General features: G+C 37.1%; 1 protein-coding gene across 1 annotated transcript in view; it reads right to left on the bottom strand.

Moving 5' to 3' along the window:
• The window catches only part of MICU2 (mitochondrial calcium uptake 2), a 135,624-nt gene that overhangs the window by 50,321 nt on the left and 57,712 nt on the right, over window positions 1-27,591 (bottom strand). Inside the window, exon 2 of the mRNA XM_054654374.2 lies at window positions 13,558-13,705. Coding sequence (XP_054510349.2) covers window positions 13,558-13,705 — 148 coding nt within the window. The remainder of the gene's footprint in view (window positions 1-13,557; window positions 13,706-27,591) is intronic.

The raw sequence follows: 27,591 nt of genomic DNA, 5'->3' as shown, positions 1-27,591 counted from the left end.
TAACTAGAATATCCTTATCTTCTCACAATGACAAAAGGAAAAAGCTCAAAGCAAGGTCAGTCAGGATCTGTTGCCCAAGACCATGTTCAATTTGGTCTAGCATATGTCTGCAGACATTTGTTTCTACAAGTGTTATGAATAAAAGACATCTCTCTAATTTAATACAGTCACCTGACCAATCCTTCCAAAAAGAAAATATCCATTTATGTGCTTTTGTAACATACACTAACATCAAAAACCTGCAATAGTTGGTAGGTTTCATAGGCAAATTTTGGTTTTTGCCCCCTTGCTTATACTAAGGGCAACAACATTCTCATGCAGTGAAGGCTGTAGCCTGGCTTCCATTCTCACTGACAACCTACAATACAGCATTTTTGCCTTATTAGTTGAGGCATGAGAGTAGTAAGCACTGGATTTAACAGTGAATTGGGGCATTTTACTGAAAGGAAACAATTCTATACTGGTAATTTCATTAATGTGAAATGTGTGTTTAAGCTTAAGGCCCAGGACATTTAGTCTTACTGTCCAGAGCACAATAAACACCTAAAATTCAAACCCTTATTATGCTTCTCTTCCAGAACAAAAGCCCCATTCATGAACATGCAATTTACAGTGACTAGCTGTCCGAGGGCGTTGCTTTTGAGTTCAGAGAACAATTACTTTGTAAATTATAACCAATACAGATTCTATTTAGGAATGAAAGGATTTAAGTGAACACCCACTGGATGGTGTTCAATTACTGTATGGGGTGACTGTGCTAGTTACACCTCCTATTCACCTTTGCAGCAGACTTTTCTTGAAGAAACAACAAATACATTTGTATTAGAGGACAAAAAGGGGATGAAATAATTCTCTTAACTGAAAATTTGGAAAGGCTTTAGTAAATTAATTACCATCTGTGTTGAATGTCAGTAAGAGGAATTTCTAAAAGATATGACAAATATAAGCAAAAGAAAGCACACAAGGTTGTTTTGGGTCCACTTGCTACTAGTCAACAGTTTTACACCAAAAACCTTGTCTTTTTGCAATTGATGATATTATCTGTTTGTTCTCCACCTTCCCAAATTCTGCTGACATCATCCATTGAAAGAGAAAGGCTCATAAACACTCACCAAAGAAACACATCCATTTTGCAATTAGTTTTATTAAAAGGATGAAGTGAATTATTGGATGCCTACTCTAGCAGAACCTAATGCGTCCCTTTCTTTTTCAACAGAAGCTGAATAATTGTAACTAATCCCCATTAATGTTAGTGAATCAGCTTAAGGAAGGAGAAGGAAAAAAAAAAGAAAATAATAAAACTGCTATTTTAAGGGAAGAGACTTTTGGCATAGTTGCAGTATTGTAGCACTTCAGATGTTTTAGATTCCTGGGGATGACAAGGATGATAATGATAAAGGGAATTGCTATTCAAAGCTGAATTAAGATAATACTGTCATTGCAGAATTTCCAGAAGGAACCTTTTCCTTTATAAGGCTCTGAAGTGCAATCTTACATGAAAATTTTAGGAAGGCCATTTTAGTGCAGATGACATCCCAGTGATGACATTACTTTTTCCAACTGCCATTGTGGAAAGGTAAGGACATTCTAATAACCATGTTCAAGACTTTTCATACAGAAGACACTGTATGAAAAGTCTTGAACATCGTTATTAGAATGACAAAGTCTACTGCTTTGAGCATTTACTGATCCTGCACAGACCTACTTCACTATTTCCATAGCTCTCCAGGTTCAAGCATTATTGCAATCTCTACTCTTTCTCTCCTTTCTTCTCGTGTTTAATTGGAGTTCCTTTCAGTGGCTGACTTGCTCTCCTTCAACTGATGGTCCACATCATTCTCACCTTTATCTTTAAATTAGCCTGGAATTTCTTTCCACTTCTAAGATTAGCTCATTCTGTTATTAGCACACAGAAAATCTCCAAGCAAACCAGTAACAGCCCCTGCTGAGTCTGACTTGTTTATACACCATTAACATCTGCCACATAGCAATTAACAGATGTTTGGAAAGCTTTCCTACAGCAGGGGCTCCAAGGGTATGTAAATGATAACAGAATGCTCCTGGTTTTTAAGCTATGGAAGATTTAACCTATTTTTGCCATGCAAAAAGCTCAGTGAGGAGATTCTGTTAGGTTTTTTAAGTTTCTCAGAACAGCAGAGTGAAGACAGTTACATAAAACTAATTTGAAACACTGCCTTCATCCGGTAGACATCGTCGTAATGGAAAGAGGAACAGGATCATGACAAGTCTGAGAACTCCCCTGAGACTGGAAAGAGCTAAAGTTAAGAAAAATCATAGAAGGTCTTAAAAACAGGTGTTAATAATACCTTATTACACTGGTCAAAACAGTTTGGTAAATGTGCAACTCAGAAAAAATTAATACTGCAACTCAGAAAAAAAATTAATACTGCTAATAGTATGTTTAAAATTATTGACATGATGTTCATCAGCCTTCTATAGCAGTAGAAACAAAAAGTCTTGTGCACCAACTAGAGTACCTCCTCTACACTAAAGAATGAACTTTGCAGACTGAATAAGAGAAGAAAAGATAAGCCACCACTTGACCCTTTGACTTCAAACTCCTCACACAATAAAGAAAAAATCTTTCCGAAAGAAAAAAAAATCTAGACAAAGAAGATCACGAGTTTCTTTCAAAAAACAAGTTGTTATTATCTAGAACTGTCTTATTTCCTCAGAAAAAAAATTTTTCTCTCCCTGAATTCAAATAATCTGATGAAGCAAACCTCTGAAAGACATTTGGCTTTTCTCTGGTTTTTATTTTACAGTCAGATTTTCTGAAGAATTCTGACCATATTAAGCGCCAGAGGAAACATTGTAATAGGTCAAGACAGAAATAGAACACAAATATTTATTCAGTACATATAATTAAGAAGGCAAATCCAAATGCAGAAGTACACTTTACATCAAAATTCCCACTAATGTCTCATTTAACTTTCAGCAGCCTTCAGTATACTGGGCTTCTGTTTCCACCACTTCCAATTATCTTTGTGTTGTCTCTTTCCTCTGACAATACTAATTTCTCCTCCAAGAGCAATTTTGGACTGAAAAAAAGAACAATTTTTTCCTTTCCCTGAGCAGAAGTCTACCTTAGCTGGGGGCATCAAGTCCTTGACTGTACATGACCTCCTAAAAGTCTGTTCTTTGCCAGATCTCTCTTTTTCTGTTTTAATCACTATGCAATGATTATGCCAAAAATTTCCTCACCTAAGGATGCAGAAAAGAATTTGCTCTACCCCAGTATCCTCAGCATGGCAGACACATGGAGGTACAAATGAGGACCAGAGCACCTTTGGTGCTGGAAGCTGTTCTGCACGTAGTGACTGTGAGTGCAGCACAGGCTACACGCATTTCAGCATTTTGCTCAAGTGAGCATTGCTTTGAACCATTTTTCTCCTTAACTAAAGCTGCAGTCTGACATTCAGAAATTTCAGCAACAGCCTTAATTTAAGAAGTTCCTGACTTTCATCCTCGTTCCATCCCTCAGACCACAGTGATTGATAGTGGATTGTGCTGTGAGCCAGGGAACGATGCTAGCTTTACACAGATAAATCAGACTCAGAAAAGCATGGAATAAAGATGCCTACATGAAGCTGTGGAATGGATGGCCTCACTCAGACAGAGAAGATAAAAATAAACTCAGGTTTGCTAATCTAACAAGACCAGGGCTGAGTGGTAGCTTAATTATCCATAATGTATCACAGAGCTAAGGCTCAAAAGAAGAAAATTCACTATTTTAGGAAATGGGAAATGTGAGCATAAGAGCAAGAGGGTTTATACAGTGACTACTTTTAGAGTAGGGTTATCAGCAGAGTTTTTAAGCAACAGATATTGTGTCACTGTTTTCCAATATAAGCAGTGGTTAAAAATGATGTTAAATTGAGGATGAAAAAAATGTATGAGGTCTATATTTTAAGTTTGTTTTATTTTAAACTGCTGAAATAGGAGCTAACTTACAGAACATATATGATAAAAAAAACATATATGATAAATAAATATCTTCCCATTTTAAAACACTTAGCTATGAAATGTTAAAGTACTAAGCCATGAAGTATTTACTAATAGAGGATGCAAATCCATAATAATACATTATGAGATATTAGATGTTAACTTAGGTTAAGAGTGGCAATAAATATGGTTGCTCTTACAATGGTTTGACTAAGCAGATATCCTTTCTCCTCTTTACAGAAATACTGGACATAAAGAATAGCAACTGTCCTCTTAAAACGAACGCTTATTTTAGCTGCAAGGGAGAGAGATTGAAACAACAAATGAATCAAATTTTAAATGAGCTTTTTATAATTCTCACAGTTGGTACAAATGAAAAGCAAACAATGGACAGCTTTCTTCTAGTGAAAGTGTAGAGTAATTTATGTTGCCCAGAGTACTTTTAAAATGACCATACTGGTTTAAAAGACCCTCTCACTTTTTCAGCAGTACAGACTGCCTTTACCACCATACAGCTGGCAAAAAATGTTTCTCCTTAGCCAATTCAAGGAAAGCCAGAGAAGTAGATGAAACTTTTGAGCATTAGATTTTATAGTTTTTCCCAAGAAACTGACAGTGAAGCAGAAGGAAGCTCTCACATTCTATGTCGCCAACAAATCCACAGAAAAGAAATAAATGCTATTGTCAGGGTGTGAGTGACACACAAACACAAGTACATCTCTTCCCCAGAAGAAACAAAAATGGAAAAAAACCCCCAACATTTGGAGAGGAGCAGAAAAGGAGAAAAGTCCTCTGTGTACTGCAACTGGCAGTTTCCCTAGTGGGATACGTGACTATGAGCTTGCCAATACCAATGCAGCAGCAAAATTTCACTGTCTCAGTAGCTCCAGAAGTATTGGCACAAAGAACATGCATTCAAGACTTGAAAAGAAGGCTGGCACCTGGGAAAACGAGCTGTATCATTCTGAAGACTTCAAACATCAGTCCTGAAAGACAACTGGAATAAACTGAAAAACATCAAAAGGTAGCTGTCTTGGCCATGTCTTCTATTTAAATTCCATGCAAGGAACCCATTTCAGAATTTTTATTAAGTCAAGTATGATTTCAGCTCTTGGTAAACAAAGTTGCTGGACACTGGCATTTTATGTATAGTAATCAGCTGAAAAAAGCAGCTAGAAAAACCAAGAATTGCCAGGTAGGATGGATTTGTACCTATCAGCAATGCTGAACTACTTTTTGTCTGGTAACAAGCAAGGCAGGATTTGTTGGAAAATGTAGTATTTTTTGTTAGCTGCATCTGTAAAATCCTTTCACTTTCAGGCTTTTCCAGGTCTGAGAGGAAAGATATTTAAAAAAAGAATGACCAGGTGCTTGCCAGCAGTATGGATATGGATGATGGTGTGAGGACCTGAGCTCTCTGAGGGACTGGACAACAGTGGATGACTGATTTGATTACTAAGAATTGTCTCTTGTCTGCATTCTCCTCTGCAGTAACAAAGCTGGTGACCCAAGGGAGGCACTGCCATACGAGCAGGTGGCTCTAACAAGAGGAACCTGTGTGTTTTACACATGGAAAAATGTCTTTGAACTCAGTATTTGCTTTTGTTTCACAGCAGATGAGGAAGGCTACTGAGCACAATCAGTGCTATAACCCACTGCAGGTGCAAGGCTGGGGAGTGAAAAACAGAGCATAACCTGGCCAGTTTCTCACTTAGGGAATCAGTGCCTGTGTTTTCCAAACAGGGAGCAATGGAACTTCTCAACAGTGCCCCTGGAGACGCCAGCTGTTTGGCAAGTAAGGACAGCTCCTCTCACCTACCAAAGCAGGCTGCACACCTCGCCTGCTGCTACTGCCTAGAAGCAAAGTGATTGATACTCTGGGGTTCTACTAGGCATTTTTTAAAAAGTCATAATGTAACATTTTTTATGAGAACAAGCAGGAGAAAAATAGTAGTCTGTATCAAGGTTAGTCAAAAAAGAATACATCATATGACTAATTCAATAAAAATTCAGCATTGGCCTAAGGAAAAGCACAGAACCATCACTACCAAAAGAGTTACAAACAACTGAAAATATGAGGCTAGAATGCATGCTAGATTTTGGCAGGAGTCTGACCTGCACTCCTGGCACCTGCTATCATCTGTCAGTGGTCTGCAGATCCTCATCAGTTCTTAAATATCTGAATGCAAGCCAAGGAATTTTAAAACCAGACTGTACTTCTTAGGTATAAACCAATACCTGTCTGTGTTGAGGACATATGTTGCAAGAAATTAAAATACACTTAAGAGTGAAAAAATTCATTGAATCTGTTTTCACGCTACATCTGTTAAGACTTAATTGCCAGTTAAGCAGGATGTTTCAGAACTGATTAAGTTCCACTGAATTATTAAAAAAAATACTGAAGTAATCTGTCAAAAAGTATTTGGAACCTGTGGGAGAACAAATCCCAAAGATATTTTCTGTGGTATGTTGACAGTATGTTATAAAAGTAGTTGAAACAGTGTGTGGTGTTCTAAAAAAATAAAAAAAAATCTTTAAAGATAGGAAAAATATTCAGAGACCAAGAATGATTGTATGAGCTCTTGAAATGTGCCCATATGTATAAAAAAAGTGACTTCTCTGTTAGGTATTTCAAATATCACATTAGCATGTCACAAAACTGGAATACTTGACTAAAGCAGAAACTGTTTCAAGATTTCTGAAATGCTAAGGCAGATGATGTTTATACAACAAGCAGACTCCTGTTATTAATAACCAGATCTTTCCATTACTTGCACTACAAGTATTCTGTACGAGCACAATATACTTTCATTCGTTTCAGGGAATCTGTTTTCCATTCAGATGCCATTAAATAACCAATAACTTTCACACTTTAAATAACCAAATCCTTCAAGATGTGCATTGAGACCACTTGCCTCTTGCTCACAACTCTGCTGAAGCCTGATCACTTTTATTATCGCTACTCTTTTTGTGCTGAGTTTTGTGCTGAGTTTTTATAAATTACTTTCATTCATTGAGAAGCTGTAATTTATCTTCACATTGAACTGTTTTTCTGAAAGGTAAATAGCTATTAATGTATTTTCAAATCACCTTGCCCAAGTTTTTAACTAATCAGTAAGCACTGCAGTCAATTGAGGTAAGAACTCTCAATCTGCATCTCTCTTCAGCCAGTCATCAATGCCACAAAGGGAAAAATAGGAATCAATCATAACAGGGACATGAGTTCAATACAACCTTACTGTTGTCTCACACAGACATACCTGCAAACACACAAATGTAATTAATACAATGTCAGTATAAATTTAAGGATCAAAAATATATTTTCCTATTTGACTGTACAAGGAATGTATCTCAGGTACCTTCAACATGGATGAAGGCAGGAAAATAGAACTGAAGGGGAAGAAAAAAGACATATTTTTCCCTCTGCAATGATATGCTAAAACGTGTTCCTTTTTAAGTCATTTTGCTCCATGGTTCCCTTTTCTCCTGCTCTCCCATGTGACCATGCACACTCCCTTGCTGCTGCAGCCACAGGGCTACAGTGCTGGAAGCCAGCACTCACCTAACACCTCTGCTCTCAGCACTGCTCCCTTTCAGCTGTTTTTCGGACTCTCGGTCAAATATGCTCTTCTGAAATATGGGAGCAAACAAAGAAGTTGGTACAGATGCCAGTGGTTAATACACCAAAAAAGAAGCCTGGCCAGCAGAGCAGATTTGAATGCTGCAGGAGGGAACACTGCATTTCTCCTCAAGAATCCCATCTTTGATTCTGTTGTGTAGTATGTTGTGATGCAACCATTATGAAAGTGGATTAGTGCTTATTTTGAGTTCACAACAAAACATGTAGATGTAATAGACATAAATACACATTATCAAGATCATAGGAATTTCTGCCATATTTCTAAACAAAGAACTATTTACTGTGAAATTAATTTTTAGATAAACATACAGCCTATGTATGTTAGTTATCAGAGTTAACATCTAATTGACGAGGACAAAAGAAAAAACAAAAAACTCCCTTATTTAGTTTAATTAATTACCAACAACTGGCTGAGGCACAACATTAGATCTAACACAATATATTATTTTATGCACAAGACAACACCTATTTTAATATTCTACTTGGACACTTAAAGGAAAGTGAAAGTAAGTTACTTTGAAGACCTTGACAGGGTGGTGGTAGGATTTCCTAATGCTTTTTGGGTGATGAAGGATAGCTGAGGATGAAAACTTCACAGTATGAAAGACATTTTCAGCAATCAATGTTTATCTTTACTTTTTTGTTCAGTTCCTTAACAGGAATAGTATTTTCCTTTACTCACAACCCCACTTTAAGCAATGAGTAAACAATGATGACTAAGAAGCCTTGGCTAGAAATGGCTGATTTGGTTTCATTTTCTGAAGTTTGGAAGAGATTAATCTAATGACCTTAAACCATCATGTTTTTTTCTTTGGATTTATCTTTACTTTAGCTTCCATCTACCACTGAGCAAGAGGTCGTCTTTGTCATGTATACTCAGCTTGCAGAGTTCTTTACTGTGTTTGGGGGATTTGAGCAACAATGACATATCTGTACTAAAAAACCACTAAATGCAGAGATAGAGAGAAAACAATTTCTTTGTTAACACATTAGAAATTGGAGAGAATTGAATTCAGTTCACAACTGTTTCAATGGCTCCCCATACAACACTTCAATCCCTACTTCCCATATAAAGCTTTTCCATTTATACAAGCCTCAATCTTATTCTTTGACTCTGAATCCTAGATTTTAGATCTGACACTGATGCGTGACTCACATCAGTCTGATTAGCTATTGCCTATGAAATTCAGGTCAAAATGAAGACACTGAAGTGCAGGCATCTGAACCCCTGCCAAAGGCAAAAAACTCTAAACCCAAAAATAAAAAGACTGACTCAGCTCATTCTGAAGCGCTCATCTACTGCCTGGTCCCTCTTGGCCCTCCTAACACCACTGACTGCACCAGCACTGACCTCAACTAAGGACAATGGAGAATTTAAAACTTAGTTTTAGCCACCACAGCCTTGCACTGTGTCCTTTCCTCAGATTCCTCACAGCCATGACCACGCTGATGCTGTGACAGGAAGCCACAGATCATATCAAGGCTGCAAACACAAAACAACTTTGCACCAATTGTGTCTCCTTAAGAAAGCTTAACCAACTTGAACAACTTCTCCAAGGGAACTTACGACACACTTATCATCCTCACTGACAGATAGGACTCTGCCATGGAAATATTGCCTCTAGTACCCTGGTAATGTGGAACACAGGAAGATCTCTTTTACTGCAGCTGAATGAATGAAGATGCTACAACATCTGGACTGAGCAGATAAAGAAGGATCAAGATCTTTATTTAGGAAGTGTCAATTTTTATCAGACAAGGTAACCTGAAGGTTTGTCTTCTACCTGGAAGAGAAATAATCTTCTCCAGAAAAAAATGAACATAAGCACAGTTCAGATTCAATGCATTGCAACATCTTCATTTCCTGAAGGACTCTTACAGTCCTTTTCAAAGACTAATACATATTTTCTTGTATGTTCTGCAACAGCACATCAACGGTGGTATTTCCATAGAGCTCTAACACAGCATTAGTTGTCTAATCTGGAATATGAGCCTAAGTATGCATAACTGTCTAAGATACAAATTTTACAATTTTACAAAATGAAGGGTCTCTCGAAAATGCTCCGGCACTGCAGTGAAAATTCAGTGTAAATCAGCAGAATTTTATCCTTCCCGTACCTGTGATGTTAAAAATGCCAGAATTTCTGATGCAACACAGCAAGTTTATATTATTTGTATTAGATATTACCAGACATTGTGAAGTATTTTTATATCACAGTAAGAACGGTCACAGGGAACACATTTTCACTAAACTATCATTGCATCAGGTATGATGATTTACATGAACATCCCACAGATTACCCAGAAGAATTTGGCTGGTTTTGCAATGGTTTGCCACACATCCCTGTGGTAACAGTTTTAACACAAGATTACATGGCATATAGCCATGAATCCAAAATCCCCAATGGTGCATTTAGTATGCACTGAACTAAGTGGTAGAAAAAAATGCTACCACATTAGTTTTGCACTGGCACAAATGCTGTGCCACACTATCACATCTCATTTACTGTTTGTCACTGTTTATAAAGAGGTGGCTGCTTCCTTTCATAAAATAACTAACAGTAATAGAACAAGGCACATGTTTACAGAGTAACTTGGTGTTAGAAGCACTCCCTCTAAAAGCAAGCAAATTTTTTTTGGATGGCATCTTTATTCTTTTATAGAGCTCTGCTTTGTCAATATGCATAACAAAAAGTCTGTCAGGAGACTTTGCATTTGTTATCAGATCATCCTCCTCACATGGCAGTACTGTAAATATTTTTCTTCATTTTCACCTTCACAGTAAATAACTTTGAAGGTGTGATTTAATTAAGAGGAATGCAAATATTTCACAACTTTTGCCTACTTTAAAGAAAATGAGTAATAGAGAAACCCATGCACCAGGAAATAAATGACCAGAGGTAGTGAACTAAGGTCTACCAGGCAGGGTTCAAGATCACTTATGCTGGATGACAGTTGATATATTCGCAGTACAATTCATCCGTTTTCTTATCTGGTAAAGTGTTCCATAATAAATTATAATTTATTGCATCTTTTGCAACCTTTTCAAAGGCCACACCTAAGATTTTTGCATCAGCAATAAATTCCACCCAACTGTGTACAGGAATTCACTTGACAATCTGCACATAGCTGAAATATTTTGGTATTTTTTAATGCTAGCACCAACAATTCTTCTGGTTTACACAACACCACATTTACTTTCTACTAAATTTGAGTATGTTTAAAAAATAAAAGTAAATTTCAAAGTAATTTTCCAGTGACAACCACCCATGAGCAAAAAACCCTAAGGCTGGCTGGCCAGCCAATGTCTTCTATTCTCAATTCAGATGTGTTTCCCTCCTTTTGCTTGCCTTTTTCCTTTGTGGGAGTGTTTATCTCTGAACAGGGACAGATCAACCTCAGCAGTATTTAATGATGTACATAACTAAACTGCTCATGAGGCTGGCCATATGTTTCTGCATATTGTCTGTAAAAAGTACAGCAGAAACAAAACTTTAGAACAGCCCTAAGTCTTCCATATTACCATAAACAGCTTTCAATTGGAAAACTCCAAGCAAATATTTATGAGGATGAATGGTTACTGCCAGGGTGCTTCAGATTTTGCTGGGAGGTTTGGGGTTTTTTACTTAGTAGCAATTAATCAAAAATAGGTAGAGAAGAACCAAATCATTAAAGCTTGAAGTTCAGCATTGTAAGACTCACCATATGCATGCAGGATCATATGTTAAAATTGCATCTAAGTATGCAGTAAGTGAAGAGCTTTCTAGGATAAGTAGTGTCATACCTTTCTCCTTTCTAAAGGCACTGTTTAGGGTCAAAGAGAATTATTTTATTATATAAGCAGAAAGCTTCCAAAATAACTGCTGCTTTGCTATTGAGTTCACTATCTTGACCTACTCTGAATATACCACAACAGACACTTGAGATAGGTCTGTTTATTTTCCTCATATGAAATTCTTTGAAACACAATGAATAAAAACCACTTCCTTTAAAATACTTCAAGTGCCATATTTCTCTGCTATCAAAGTCTGTGTCTGTTTGCAGTCACATAAAAATGTAGAATTCCAAGCAAGAGAAATCAAGAGAATTGCTTACCACTGTGTTTATGCTACTGGCCAAAAAACCCATACCAAGGGCAGTTAAAAAAATATTTAGGAACATTAGATTCAAGCGTCAACATTTTTCTATCAAGCATCTATGATGACTGCTGCAAGCCTGACCTCAATTTGAAATGCTAAATATGCATTAGAGCAAAGGTTTTTTTCTTGTCATTATTTATTCGCTTCTGTTTAATGCTATTTCCTACTCATATTAGCAAAGCAACTGAAATTAACTTGGCTGCATTACAAATAAATATCACCACATACCACTTCATTAAAAATCTGCAAGTGTACTATTATACTTGGAGTAACCAATTAATATGGATGAATGGCTAGAACTGAAAAACACGTATCTCTCTAACCTTGTCTTCAGACACAACTGCCTGAAAACCACACCTTAAAAACTAAAATTTTCTGTACGGACTGTCTTTCAGGCTGGAAAACTCAAAATAAGTTCCCTTTCAGGTTTTTAACTTAATTACTTAAGTTTTGAGGGGGAACCAAGTCTAACACCCATACAATTAAAAACCAGCATTTTAAAAATCTCCACGACTCTCAAGGTCATAAAGTTCTTCTAAGGATTTATATTCAGCTTTGTGTAATATTAGAAGCTGTGTGTCAGCAGTGAATTCATGTATCCTTATCACCTACAGATTTTTGGCAGATACTGGAAAACTTCTTTTATTACCAATAATTCTAATAATAATTGTCCTATTTGACTACTTGCAGCTCTTTTAAACTGCTTTCTGCCCTAGATTTTCGACAGGCTTCAAAGTGCTTTCTGGTCTCCTTCCTTCTCCCTGTCTCTCAAACCCTTCCACAGGGCGTTGAATTCCCTTCAGGATTTCCAGTTCAGTACTCCCAAGTCACCACAGCATTTGCTGGTAGGTGGGCAGAGCATCCCAGGCTTTGAATGGCTTTTGCTAGACAACATGTTCTCCTGGTCAGCATGCACAGATTGCAGCAAACAACTACTAAAGCTGGGATTTCTCCCTCTTTCCCTCAGCAGGTGAACTAACAGAGTATTTGTCCTCTAAGTGACAATCCTCTCTGGAAACTGGAAAACTTAACCTTTCAAAAGCAAAAAAAAAACCAACAAAACAATTGGGAAAACTATAAAACCCAATTTTTTTTTGGGAAAAAAAGCATGTATCATTAAAAACATAACTGTGTCATGGAAATAACAGAAGAAGATACAAAGATGAAAGAAGCTTAAGGAATGGGAGAGAATTAATGAAACCAGAAAACCTGCAAAAAAGGACAACAACCTATGCACTTTTTATTTGCGTGCTGTTCCTATCTTCTCCTCAGAAAGTACACTTTTAAAAGTTCTTCTTGAAAAGACACTTGTGATTTTGATTTGTTCTTAACTAGATTATGTAAAAATCAAAGAAGATTTAAAACGAAAAATGTAGAACTGAACTCTGGGCTCTATTATTCTCATTTAACTCATTCCCATCACTGCCTCCTCTAAGAAAAAAGGTTACAGAATTACTTGCTGGTGAAGTGGATAGAAGATAACAGGACCAGGAATGGTATGAACACTATTATAGTATACTCATTCTATTTTCTGTGGCATGTAAGCAATTGAGGAACTACAAACTGATCAGTCATGTAAATTATGCAGAGATGTCACCAGCAAGTCCCCAGATTTCTAAATCATCAGCCTCACTTCACTTGTCTAAAGGGTAGCAGTGTCTGTGAGAATCCACATGGGCAACATTTAAAAATTGGCTTCTGCTGATTTGTGTAACATAAAGGATCTTATCCCAGTGATTTGCAAATGACATCTCTAAGGGGACCAGTGAGATTCTTTTCCTTCACAAATACAATGACAAGAAAACAACTTACGTTCAACTTGATCGAACATTACTGAGAACAAGAAATCTCTTGGTGTCATGTAATATTCTCCTTCATATTCCAACGATGCAAAATGCATGAAGCGGTGCTTTCGAAGAGACAGCCTTTCATCCACGTCTGCATGAATGACATCTTCCTTCTGAAAAAGAAAAAAAAGTCCACTGCATTTGTAGACCAAAGATATAATTAGAAAAAACCTTATACCCAATCTTGATCAACCTCAGTATTTTGTGGGTAGCCACAACAAAAAGCTACCAGCAATAAAAGCTTTTATGGCATAGTCTTAAAGAATGACATGCTTATATGATAGTCAAAGTATTCTTTGGCTTAACTGAGAGCACGTGAGCCAAATTAATGGCTCGATGTCACCAAAGGCTGATCCTGCTTCCCACTCCCCTGCTCTCAGCCATGTCTTCCTACACCTCCTTGTTTGCCAGCTCTGCTACTTGGGCTCTTGCTGAGCCAAATTCAGCTTGATAACAACAAAAACCTAAACCCACCAAACAGTAAATAGTATTTTGCCAGGTTAGTGGCTGGCTCAGCAAAGGCTGACATGTGCTGTGCATCCATGCAAATGAGCCATTCCTGAAGTTAAGTTTTGAACTGTGAAGCAACTCCTAAGATGGGAGAATAATGATCTAGTTTAAATATGGGCCTGTCTTTCAGAGAAGTCAAAAAATGGGAAAAGCAATGAAAACACCAACAAAAGAGTCAGAGATCATACCACCAAAACCAAAGATTCAACTAGTCAAGCAAACAAGAAATCTCCAACTACACCTGCTCCTCATTAATATTGAGAGACTCAGGATGAAAACCATAAGAGTTGACAATACTCTGATGAGTAGCACCAGCACTTACTGGCAGCAAAAGAGGACACAGACCCAGTGAAACAGAGGTATTTATACTTTAGGATTTCAGAGATGGTGACAACAGGAAAATGAGAAACTCTAAGATTCAGAACACACACTGTGTGTATTTCGACATTAATCATGGAACAATTACCGTCACATATTATATTATACATTATTGTATTTCTAAATAGAAGGCTTCAACTTGCCATTTAATCCCATGCCTTGCAGCTCTGTGTTAGCATTAAGGACTCGTTAAAGTATTTCAATGAATAACAGGCTACAAGCACCTGTTACAGTCAATCTGAGTATTCCTTTGTAGCATGTTTGTTTGCCTCAAACCTCAGGTTTCAATGAAGGGTGGGATCCCTTCAACCAACAACAAGAAAAAAAACAATACTCATAATTTAGATTTAAAACAATCATATTCTGATATGTAAGGAAAATATGGGCTAACTCTAAATATCTGAAGCCAAGGCTTGCTTTGGTTTAGAGAGAACTGCTTTGAGCTTTCTATCATGGCCTACAATCCAAGTGCACTGCTGCTGTTCAGACCTGCATGTTCTGGAAAATACTGCTTAAAAACAAATCAAATGTAGCAACAAATGTAGCTTTATTCTTTTTAAAACTTTAGGGGACAAGTGACTCCATAATTGCTTAGTTAACAAGACTCAACAAATGCTGCAAATCTCAAATGAATATTTCACGGTTGCTGGGTATTAACATGCTGCATTCTTATTAAAATCACATCCTTCTCACAGCAACGAAAGCAATTTTTCCCCAATGGCAAATTTTTAAGAAAAGTTCAAAATGGTTTCACAGTTGTCCTTGAACCAAAATTATGTAATGAAAAGCAATCTTTCTGCATAAATACAAAAAAAAAGTTTAGACAAGAAGTAAAAAGCAAATTCTAATGTTCAAACCAACAGGATTTTCAAGTTTCTTAAGTCTTGCAGTATTTATCTGAATTCTGTCTAAAGCTAAATTTGTTACTGATAACAGAACACTGAATTTCAGAAGTCAACAATTTTAACTGAAATCCATAGGTACCAGTTTTGGTCACCACCATATAAGAAAGGTATTAAGCTGTTAAGAGAGTGTCCAAAGGAGGGCAACAAAGATGGAGAAGGGCCTTGAGGAAAAGTCGTATGTGGAGTGGCTTAGGTCACTTGGTCTGTTCAGCCTGGAGAAGAGAAGACTGAGGGGAAACCTCATTGCAGTCAGCAGCTTCATTGTGAGGGGAAGAGGAGGGGCAGGCACTGATCTCTTCTCTGTGGTGACCAGTGACAGGACCTGAGGGAATGGCCTGAAGATGTGTCAGGGAAGGTTTAGGTTGGGTATTAGGAGAAGGTTCCTCACCCAGGGGAGGAACTGGTTCCAGGTTGGGCACTGGAACAGACTTTCCAGGGAAGTGGTGACAGCACCAGCCTGACAGAGTTCAAGGAGCATTTGGACAGTGTGCTCAGGCACATGGTGTGACTCTTGGGGTGTCCTGTGGAGTGCCAGGAGTTGGACTCGAAGATCCTAATGGATCCCTTCAAACTCAGCTTGTTCTGTGATTCTGTGTTCACATGTTCACATATTAACTCTGAAGGGTGCCTTGTATTTGGAAAGGAACCTATTCCCATCAGAATTACAATAACGTGATTGTGGACTCATCAAACCCTTTTCTTTTTGTGAAACTGGCATTCCTCTGTTGTAAAACAGCTGTGGCTAACTTCTTATGAATATCAGCTTCAAAACTAGCACAAATGAGAACAAAACAGGACAAAATAAATCAGCTGTGCCATCTCCTATTTTTTTTTCTAAGCTTTTGCAAAATTCCTGACATCCTGTCACTATTGAAGAAATTTGTCATCTGCAAAGAACACCCTTCGGGACATGCACATGAGCTCAGCTAGAGCAGCTACCATCTCATTTAAAAGCTCATTCACTATTATTTTCTTCACCAATACATATCTCTCCAAGTCTTCAATAAGCAGGGATGCCAGACCCACCAAAGACAGCTGGTAAGGGATAGAAATACATGGGAAGAAGTAGGAAGCTCCTGTTTTTTGAAAAAAACCCAAAAAACCAACTTATAAGCATAACTCCCATTTGTTCTTAGAAGAGATAAATGTTTGAATAACTATTCTAATCATTATTCCAAGTGCCTAACCAAAGATCAAATAAAAATTATGTTTTGAAGAAAAGGCTGATTCAATCACTTAAAATTAAGATTGATCTTCTTTTGAAGTACCGATCTAATGAGTGCAGAGGGGGGCAAGCTCTCGCTTCACAATTCAGTATCCTTCCCACTTCAATTAAATCCTGACTAATTTCTAAGTAGTTTTTCCTGAGTCATCCAATGAGTCCTTCAGATGAAAAAGATTTGACATTCCTGACATTTTAAAAAATACTGTGAAAGCTCATTTTGCTCATAAAAATGCATGTATTGGGCAAAAAGCAGAGTTTTATTCTTTTATTCCACAAAATGAGTTTCAAGTAAAGACAGGTATACTGTAAAAAATAATTATGTAAGAAATAATTATGTATATAAGGCTGAACCTCAGATATTAAGGTATCTGTAATCTAACACCTAAGCAGTTTCCAACAGTGCAAGCTCAAGGCAAGCTGGATACAAAAATTTAAATTTCTGAGGCATAATGGGTGAGAAGAATCTATTACTACTACCACAAGATTCTTGTAAGCAGAGTTTAAAATAACTCTGGGGTTGACTTGGGCTTATTTCTGCCTCTAACAGTGCCATACAGGAGAAATCCAACCACAAAGAGCTACGTGGCTTTAATGGTAGGGCTTGAGCTGAAATTCCATGCTCAGCTTGTTCTTCTGTGTGTGGGTCCAGCTGGGGCTTCAAACACTGGGTGTTCCCATGTGCTCCACAGCAGCCCCACAACCAAGAGAACTGAGAATGAAATTTTAGCTTTAACTTGGAATTTATATGCCTTTGTGGTTTTATGTCAAGCCTCCAGTGCCAATTTCAGAATGTGCATGGTAAAGCTATGATAGCTGAAGGTAAATTAGAATTGAATGACATGAAAAGGGCTCCAGAAGGATGCTGTGCAGGTGACAAGGCAATGGATCAGGAGCTGACCAGCCACTGGCATCTACAAGCATTACCAAAGACTGTGGTTTCCTTCCCAGCTTCCTGCACAGAGAAATGCCTAAGGGCATTACTTCAAACAATTAATTTTCAGTTGATATAATTAATTTATTAATCAGTCAGTCTCCTAAACTTAAGATGCTATTAAAGAATTCAATGTGTTCATGGTGTTCAATCTTTGGCTTGTGGTTTTGTGGGTTTTTTGTTTGTTTTTTATTTTTAATTTTTTATTTTTTTAAATAAATTAAATAAAAAGGAAGGGTTACATAAATAAAACTTTGATAACCCTTACCTGTGTTTTTAGTGACACTGCTGATCACTGTGATATGATTTTTGGTAACACTAATTCTGTATCTATTAAAAATCTAAGTCATTCTTAAGTACAAACTCAAATATATGCTGCTGATTATTCAACAGAAAATATTTTAAAATATCATATGCACTTATCTCTCCCTTCAATTTAAAATTATGCCTTCCCCTCTAATTAATTTTACTTTTTGTCCCTTTGCACAGCATTTGGTGTTTTAATGCACCTGTGCCTTTCAAGTTTTTTATCTTAATCTTTTCTGCTTATAAGATAGAATACACTTTCCAGTTAATTTTTTCCAATATAATTTTTTTTCTTTACTCCTTTCCATACAATCTTTTTTTCCATACAATCAATTTTTTCTCTCTTTGTATCCTTTCATTGCCTTTCTTTCTTCTATTATCTACATAGCTTCCTTCCTTTTTCCTTTGGAAAAAATGAAATTAAGATGCCATTTTTTCCCTCTCATGTGAAAAGAGGACCAATATTTTTTTTCTTCTCCTAATCTGAAAGAATTAACTTGTTACACTCATTTTACCTGCTACAAGAATAACTAAACCAATGTGTGCATGTAATTAAAATCGAGTTGGTGCCAGCCAGATCTCTGGGAGCCTCAAGTTTGGAGCCACTAATTCACACTAGATCTACAGAAGGATTTAGCAACTCTGTATCAAATTTCTGTACCACCCATGAAAACGGTGCAGTTAACTAGTGTCATTATTGTATCTCAATTTCAACCCAATCCATTTTGCAATGACCAAAATAACAAAAAATGTAATTCGACCTCCAACTCTGCTGCACATGTTAACATACCCAGCATGCATGCTGAATGCACAGAGGAATAATGCTCAGAGATGAATGCTTCAAAGTTTCATATGATGCAATAATTGACAGATGAAAGAGAGTTTTGACAAGAAATCCATTTGACAGAAATATGTGACTTACAGAAAGCTCAAAATCATAATATTTAAGAAAGCTTGTATAAGTATGTGCAAAAGTGTTGGTAGTTTTACAATAAAGAAAGTGAGCCATGTCTTGATCAAATGCACCAGTTACCAAAACCAACACCAAGTTAAAAAAATAAGATCAGAACCAAAATGTTCTGATGATGTGAATTGATCTGTATTACTTTTTTAAACATTATGTTTTCTGAGCCTGCAAATCAAACTTAGCTTGGACACGAAATAAGCTTGGGGGGGGGCACAGGGGGAAAGCACAGAACTCATACAGAGAATATATTTCTCTGGAAATCAATTCCAAATTCCAAGTATTTGAGTGACTGAAACTGAACAAGCAACTACATTTCTAAAAGCTCTAACAGTCATGAAATATGAAAAGGGCAAGAGATTAAAAATACCTTTTCAGGAGCTACTTCTGAGACAGAGAACAGCCTGCTAAAGTAAGGACAAGAGAAGAATAAGAATGCAAAAGTCTCATGTCTGGCTGCTCTTAATGGCTGCATATAAACACTTGAAAATTAGAAGAAGCCCTTTCTATGCACTAACAGGTGCCACTCCCCTCCTTTCTTTCAAATAGCTGCTCAGTCAGTTCTGCTGTGCTGGTACTAATTAGTGACGGTTATGTTTGAAGCAGCAGCTGAGGAGTTTATTTGCATCTAAACCCCTGCCATTTCTGGTTTTAATTTTTCTCTCCCTCCCCTTGTATTTCACTGAGTTCAGACTAAATTGTGCACACAGAGCAGATCTACTGTTACGAGCACCCATACCAAATGGAGAATTAACTCAAACATGAGGATAATAGAGAAAACAGTCTCAGTTTATAAGGGTTTTTAATTTCAGCATTTAATTCTAGAATTTCTACCTTACCAGAGCTCATTTTTAAACATAAGCTTAAAACAAAGTAGGAAACTAGCACATTTCCTCTAACAGAATAGAAGAAAGGCAGATAAGGTACCCAAGCTCTAACAAGCTGGGGAACCAGTTAATTAATTTAACAAACCATACATTTTCACCTCTACTTGCAAGTTATCACACCAGCCTCCTTACACATTCCCCTACTGAGGCTGACACACCACTCAAACACACTGGTGCAGAAGTACTAAATACATACAGAGTGGCAGGGGCACCACATTGATGCCTCAAAGACAACACACCCAGGAAACGTGTCCATACAGCTCTCTGGGAGAGCTCATTACATTGTATTTGACATTCAGTAGTCTTAGGTGAAAAATGTGTCACATCTCTTTCTCACTGATCTTTCTCAGTCAATCACTTCACATTAAAGAGCAGTTAAAATGTGAAGACACAAATACATTTATCTTTAAAAGTAAGAGGAGCTAGATATTTTTGAAAGAAAATGTGTGGATGCATAAACAATACCCATTGTGTACTGTTTGAAAGATACTATGTGTGGTGCTTTATTGTGTGCCTTTAAAATCATAAAATCATAGAACAGATTGAGTGGGAAGGGACTTTATAATCATCTAGTTCCAATCCCCAGCCATGGGCAGAAACACCTCCCACTAGACCAGGTTGCTCTAAGCCTCATCCAGCCCACCCATGCACATTTCCAGGGAAGGAGCATCCACAGCTTCTCTGGACAACCTGTGCCGCTGCTTCACCACCCTCATAGCAAAGAATTGTCTCTTAATATCTAACCTAAATCTGCCATCTCTCATCTTAGAACCATCACCCCTTGTCACATGCCCTTGTAAAAAGTCTCTCTCCAGCTGCTTCATAGGAGAAGTGCTGCAGCACTTCGATCATCTTTGTACCCCTCCATTGGAGTCACTCCAGCAGGTCCATGTCCTTTTTCCGTTGGAGGGCCCAGAGATGGATGCAACTCTTCACATGGGGTCTCATAAGAGAGTGAAGGGGCAGAAATCCTTGACCTGCTGATCGAGCTTGTTTTGAAATGCCATAATATCTTTATTTTATCTCCTCCTTCTCAATTCAAATGATGTATGGAGTGTCTCTCCGCACACCTTCGCCGAAGGAGCTGGGAAAGCTTCTAAGCCATCTGATTTTGCTTACCCTGAGCTTGCAGATCTTTGGGATTTTCAAGCTGATAGGACTTTACCTCTTAAGTGTACTTTTGCTGCAGAAGGAAACCATATGCCCTTTCAAATAACTGCCTCCTTTGATTGGGTAACTCAGACAGAGGCTGTACTTCATCTGTTCTGAACTACATCAAGAGATAATCCATTTATTACATGAGATTCAGTTTTAACTGCACACCCTTGAGAAAGGGACTATATATGCCCGAGTCTGAAAAGTGCAACTTCAAACTGTTGGAAGTTTTGCAGTCCAACTCATGCCAGCTGATATGGTGCCACATATTTACCTGATGATTTACAGCTTTAAAAGGTTTTTACTGTCATAGTGCTTGGTCCTGCAACTGTACAGACAGGAAAAAAAAGTTAACTGCTTTAATAGTAGGTGGTTGAATGCTAGACAACTTTTGTTCTGAACATGACAAATTCCGGACTCAATGCTCATACAGAAGAATTTAAAGGAGTAAATATTTAATGCTGGACCTAGGGACCTAGGCAGAAGAACCTAAGGGAAGGCATGTTTAAAACCTAGACCGGGAGAAGATAACAAAAAGAGAAGGCAACTTTCCAATAGGTAAACAAAACAGTACAGACTCAAGTTTAAAGAGATGGAACTCTGATGATAAGGGAGCTAGATTTGATGCAGCAGACAGTGAAGTTACATAGAAAAAAGCAAAGTGGTTACATTTTCAAGTGGTTTTTTTTTTTTTGGTAACTAAACAAATGTATTGCATTAGCATGTAATGGTTGTGAATATTTAAATATATCCACGTTCATGTATGAATAAAAGGGACTAGAAACAAGATGGCTATTCTAATCTGTGTAATAGCTGAGCAAGAAGTGGTAAACACAATGGAATGGGAACTAAGATAGTAAGTTTAGTGATAATTTGAGATAAAAAAAACCCAGAAATATACCAGAATTTGTCTCACAAGCTTTTTAAAACAACTCCAGAGTGCCTCTGTCAATGGTTACATACACTTTCAAGAGTTCTGTATGCCCTAGGTTTGCAACAATGTGCCAAAAGTATTCCCTCAAAGTCGTTCCACCAGCATGATATTTTACACACCAAGTATGTGCTTCAAGGGAAACACGGTGAAAGAAACTGCCTCTCTCTCATCAGAGAACACCATCAATTGTGTGTTTTTGAAACACATTTCAGAATATCCATCTTGTTCAGGCACTATTCTTAACATGTTTGCACATACAAAATGTTCTAAACAGTGGCTGATGGCACAGTGCCTCCAACAAGGGTGGATGTAGAAGAGCCTTGGATTGCTGTATCACTCCCTAAAACACGTTGTGTGCCAATATAATCATGCAAATCCCATTAATTTTTAACCTAGGTACTTCGTACTTGCTCTGCCAGGGAATTTTCATCATGACACTGAGACAGCATTACAAGAAATACACCCAGTGCTGCAGTTGCCAACCAGGCTACCACGGTACTGATCAAAACCAGCCCTGCAGCAGCAGAACCTATGGATTTAAAATCACTTCTCTACCAAAGACAAGGTCCCCCCAAGTGGAAATACCCTGTGACTTCATCTTCCTGGACTAAGAGCTATGTTTCTGTATAGAAGAGTAAACAGAACTCAAACCAAACTGAACAGAAGATGTACGTAAGGCCTAAAAACACTTATACGACACTATCGAAGAATGAAAAAAAATAGAATCTTAAATATCCAACTATAATATATGCTATCTTCCATCAGTTTCTGTAAATGAGTGCTTCTATTTAGCCAATCTGCAAAGACTTTAAGAGAAACGTGTGGCTATTATGAATTCATCCAAATTTCAGTGTTTCCCTTTTGGAAGGGTCTGAAAACTCAGTTTAAAAATGTCATGATTCTTGGAAGAAAGTTCTGCTGGCTCAACTGAGACAGAAGCCTTTAGTTTATTCTTCATGCAAAGCATGATCTACAGGGTTGTGCTTTAAGGCTCTTGTTTTAATCCACACATGTATTTAGCAGTGTTACAAGTCACTGTACATTATACCAGTAAGCACACTAGTTGTACACACTCTTAGGATGGCTTTCTACAGCAAAACCACATAAAACTCAGTAAATACTGGTAAAGGAATTACAAGTTTTACAGTTTGTGGTTTGTGGGGTTTTTTAAAATAAAAAACAAGCAAAAAACACCCAGCCCCCCAATAAAATTAAAACACAACAGAAGAGGCCATTGTAACTACACAAGCATTTCTTATAAATATTCTGAAATTTAGGAAAAAAAATCACTGTCTAAAATGAAGAAGACCCCAAATAATAGGCAATACTCAAAACATACAAGTCCTGAAGAAAAAATATCTAAGAATCCTAGAGGTGGCAGATTGCTGGAAAGACAGGAAAACTGTGTTCAGAAAGTGTCAGAATCCCCTTCTGTGATAATGTGAACATTACAGAGCTAACCACATTACTCCTTCGCCCAGAAGCTTGAAAACTCTCTGGAAGTGTGTGAGGGGGAAGTTAAGTTTTCTAAGCTTTTCTCCAGCCCTTTTATAAAAAAAATCTTTCAAGATAAAGACACACACAAATTCAAGGGGAAAAAAACCCCAAAATGAAAGAAGGACAGATCTATACACTCCAGGTTCTTCTGCATAAAGAACCAAATTGAAAACAAAAGGAATCTCTACCTGAAAGTCACAATATACTTTTTACACTTGAAGAATTCTATCAGATTTTACCCCCATTATTAGCTATGCTATACCAAGATATTTTCTCAGTTCTCCGAGAGTCTGGTACTTAAAAAGGTGCTGTAAGTGAAGAGGAGTGAACTGATTAGGTTGCCATAGAAAAGACTACCACCACCAAACCTCCTAAAGCATTCAACAGCAGCTGGGAAGTGTGAAATTCTTCAGTTTATTTCAGTGAACTAACACTGTTAGATAAAACTTCCAGAGTAGCAAATTAATCAGAGAATAACAACTTGTAAAGAAAAGAAAATAGAATATCTTTAAAGCTTTTCTTTCTGTCTTTTTTCCTCCTTTATTTATTAAACATTTAGTCACACAAATGAAAAATGGTTAACAAGTTAAGCTCTTTAGAAGAGTGGTCAGAGCTATGCTCAGAGGATTTAGCAGGTCCCAGGAGGTACCTAAACAAATATCCGTATGTCCTGTAAGATTAATACAACAATAACAACAAAGTCATTGCAACCACAAGAAATGTTTATACTGTAATTAAGTTGTAAAATTATATTTATTTCTCCATAAAGCTGCTGACTTCCCTTCTAAACAAATGATTTCTTTTCTGTAGGAGTCACTGATCTTGTGACAATGTCATGTGTAAAACCTGAATGTCTTAAAACTCACTATATTTTCCAATGGCTTAGGCATATTTTTCATAGACTTGCTTATTTTTTTAAACTTTCTACCTATGCAGAATTTTTCTTCTACAGCATTTCCATTTGATACAGAAATTACATATGGAAAGTCTGGATGAAAAGAGACAGCTAAAGCCGTTCCAATGCACCACTGGTTCAGAAAAACAGAAGCCACAGTGAAAGTTTTATCTAAAACTAGTAATAAAATAATAAAATAATTAATTTACTAAGGAAATATTTTAATCAACATTAGTTTGTAAAAAATTCACAATACATTCAAAATATTTGAAAAAATAACTCAGAAATTTAGAATTTCTCCCATTCAAAAGAACATATTTAGTTTGATCTAAGCATACACCATTTAATCAAAGAACTTGTGTAATAGCTGAAGTTTTCAATAGATTGCAAAATGCATCACACACAAAACTGGCAAGGATAATCTTCAAAATTCTAGCACATTGCTGTGTAGATCAGAATATTTAAAATCAGCTTTTGACAGCCCCTAATATAATATCCACAGAGAGCTGAACAGATGAGATATAGTTAAGGGCACCAGCAGAAGGTAACAGAAGTTTGAATTCATTAAATAAATTAAATTTACACACACACTGTATTTGCAAAGAGGTCTTACTACCTTTAAACTGGACATCAAGGAGATGATTGTTCAGAATACTAGATTTACATCAGAGAAATTCAAAAGGTCACTTTTCCACTTAGAACTATCAAGAGTTATCCTAAAAGTCAAATTCAGTATCAGACTCTGTGAATAGAGTAACACTGACAAATATTTATTTTAATTGGAGCTATTAGAGAGTGTAAAACCAGTGTATTCCTGATAACAGCAGAGTTGTGTTGACCCTTCATTTTTTACCAGTGTTTATAAATTCCATTCTCTAATTTTGTACTTTTCTTCTATAATGAAAGTTCAAGTATGTTTTCTCAATCCTCCCTTCAAAGTCCATCGCTGCTGCACCCTCAGTGAGACTGCAAGGTCACAACCAGCACCAAAATTTTCTTCTCTGCAGCATCTGAATCTAGGAAAACCCCATACCTAGTGGGTCATCCACTTCTCTGTGCTACATTCCTCTGTACCAGAGATAAAGCTGTTTTCAGCTATCCTGGCTGCACCTTAAACAGTTTTTGCAGAGGTTGTAGTACCATTTAAACAGGTCAGCAAGCATGTGCTGATTTTCTTTTTCAAGACCTCCGTAGTTACCAGTATTGCTTCATTTATCAAATCTGCCATACTCTTGGAAGCAGACTGCGCTATTAGCACAAACCTTACATTTCTTTGGGAGGTCCAAAACTCTATCTGATGCAATTCTCTCTTCTCCTCTTCAAAATTTTTAAGATTATCTTTATCTCAGACTTCTTCTCTACTGAAAGAGTTTGACTGTGACATTCAATTCAAGAAGGATGACATTATGATGTAAAACCCAGACTGAGCCAAATAAATGCTTTGTTCAAACTCTTCTCTTTCGTCAAAAAATGACTTCTAAGACATCCTAAGACCTCAGCTATGTGCACATTTTTTCAAGAGAGACTGTCCATTTGTAAATGTTTACAACACTAACTAGAAGTAATGCATGTTAGTTTTCTCCTGCTCTGCTGGAGAAGGTTCACTAGTCACCAGAATAATTTAAGGTTTGAAAGCACAAATGGATGACTTGATTTCTAGCTGATAGTAATCATCAAGCACTGACCACAGGTTCATTCTGGAGGCAACACTGAAGGCAGTGGAGAGATGAGCAAAAACCAGTTACAGGGTGGTTCTCACTGTGCTTAGGCAAAAACCTTGCTCATTTTGAAAGACAATGAAAGAGAAATGCATATTTTTTAGGTCTCCACTTCATCTAGGGCATGGGCTCTGTCAAGCTCAAACTCTCCTTGCCATCATGTCCATTGAGGCACTCAGCCTTTGGGGAGCCCCTGCAGTCAAAAATGGGGCCCCAGGGCACCCCTTACTGCCAAGAGACATATTCATTTAAGGCAGTTACACTGATACCCTGCTCCTAACTGCAGAAAAAGTGCTTTAGCATCCCTTTGCCCAAGGCTCCACAGCCTTGACTTGGCAGTCAATTTTGTGACCTGTTAGCAGATCTACAGATTTCAAAAGCACTTCTATTCAGAAAAGCAAGTAAATGCACACATACACTGCTCATGTTCAGAACTAATCTCGTGCACATGTCTAGTCGTATCTTTAAAGTATTTGGAAAACATTTAAGGTTGAATTAGGTCACAAATGATCTCAGAAGACAGGAGGAATGACTGTGCTGGGTCAGATCAAAGGTCCACCTCATCCAACATGATTTCTCTTTCCTTATGGTGTGTGACTGCAAGGTCAGATCATCTCAGTGAGTTGGACATAGTACTAAAAATCCAATTGCAGTGTGTATGCATCAATTCAAGCATTGGTCAGAAGCAAATGCTTAGGAAGGAATAAAAATATTCTCTCAGTATTAATTTATTTTGAGCTCAGGGACATCCTGAGCTGGATGTGGTTTCTTTCTATGTTTTTAACAACCCTTGGCTATGTAAGTGCCCTTGGCATTTACCCAACATCTCCTTGAGTCCATGCAAACTTCTAGTGCTTTAATGACTTTTGGCATGGAGTTTCACACATCTATTGCCTATTCTGAAGAACTGCACAATGCATAATAGACCCTGGGAATATTAAGGTCATGTCAAATTGTATGCTAGTTTTGTGACTGAAGCAAACTTAAATATAATTGATTATTTCTCTCTCTAGTATAGATGTTTAGCAACTTCAGTCTCACAGTAGAAGTGAAAAAATATCCTAAGTACAGTTTCCATATCAGTTCATAAACTGCATTAAATAATAAGATGATATCACCACAATCTTTTTCATTAATGACTTTTCCAGGGATATAAAACTTTACTTCTAGAAGAAAATGCTATTCTTTATTTCACTAACCAGCCCTTCAAAAATTCTTTTACAGGCCAACTCTTAAGTCTTTTCTTATCCATTTTAATAAACATTACTTAATAGCTCTGCACACTGCCAAAATCCATTATCTTAAGCTGTAAATTGATAGCTGGAAAAAAAATGCTTTAACTTCAGGCTGAATATAAGCATTGTGCTTGCTATATATTTTGTTTTCTGCAAAACTGCAGCTGCACATTTCAAATTAAACTATACATAGTTTTACTCAAAACTGATCTAGTTTCTCACACTTCACTGATCTCATCAATCCAGCTAGAACAGTTTTATTATTGCCAAACTGTTTTTAAGGTAACATCTTAAGCTCTTCAGATCTAGGTCTAATGATTATGCATGTCACTCTTTAGATCTTGGAAACAATCTGAAATGATGTTATCAAAAGTGGGTCAAAAGCAATATGGTTGAAAATCAGATTCTGTTTAATTAGTAAAGATTAACATTTTATAATACATCTTTGGGATATATTTT

Source organism: Agelaius phoeniceus, chromosome 2 (assembly GCF_051311805.1).
Source record: "Agelaius phoeniceus isolate bAgePho1 chromosome 2, bAgePho1.hap1, whole genome shotgun sequence".
Lineage (NCBI taxonomy): Eukaryota > Metazoa > Chordata > Aves > Passeriformes > Icteridae > Agelaius > Agelaius phoeniceus.
This window is presented reverse-complemented; position numbering and strand designations above follow the sequence as displayed.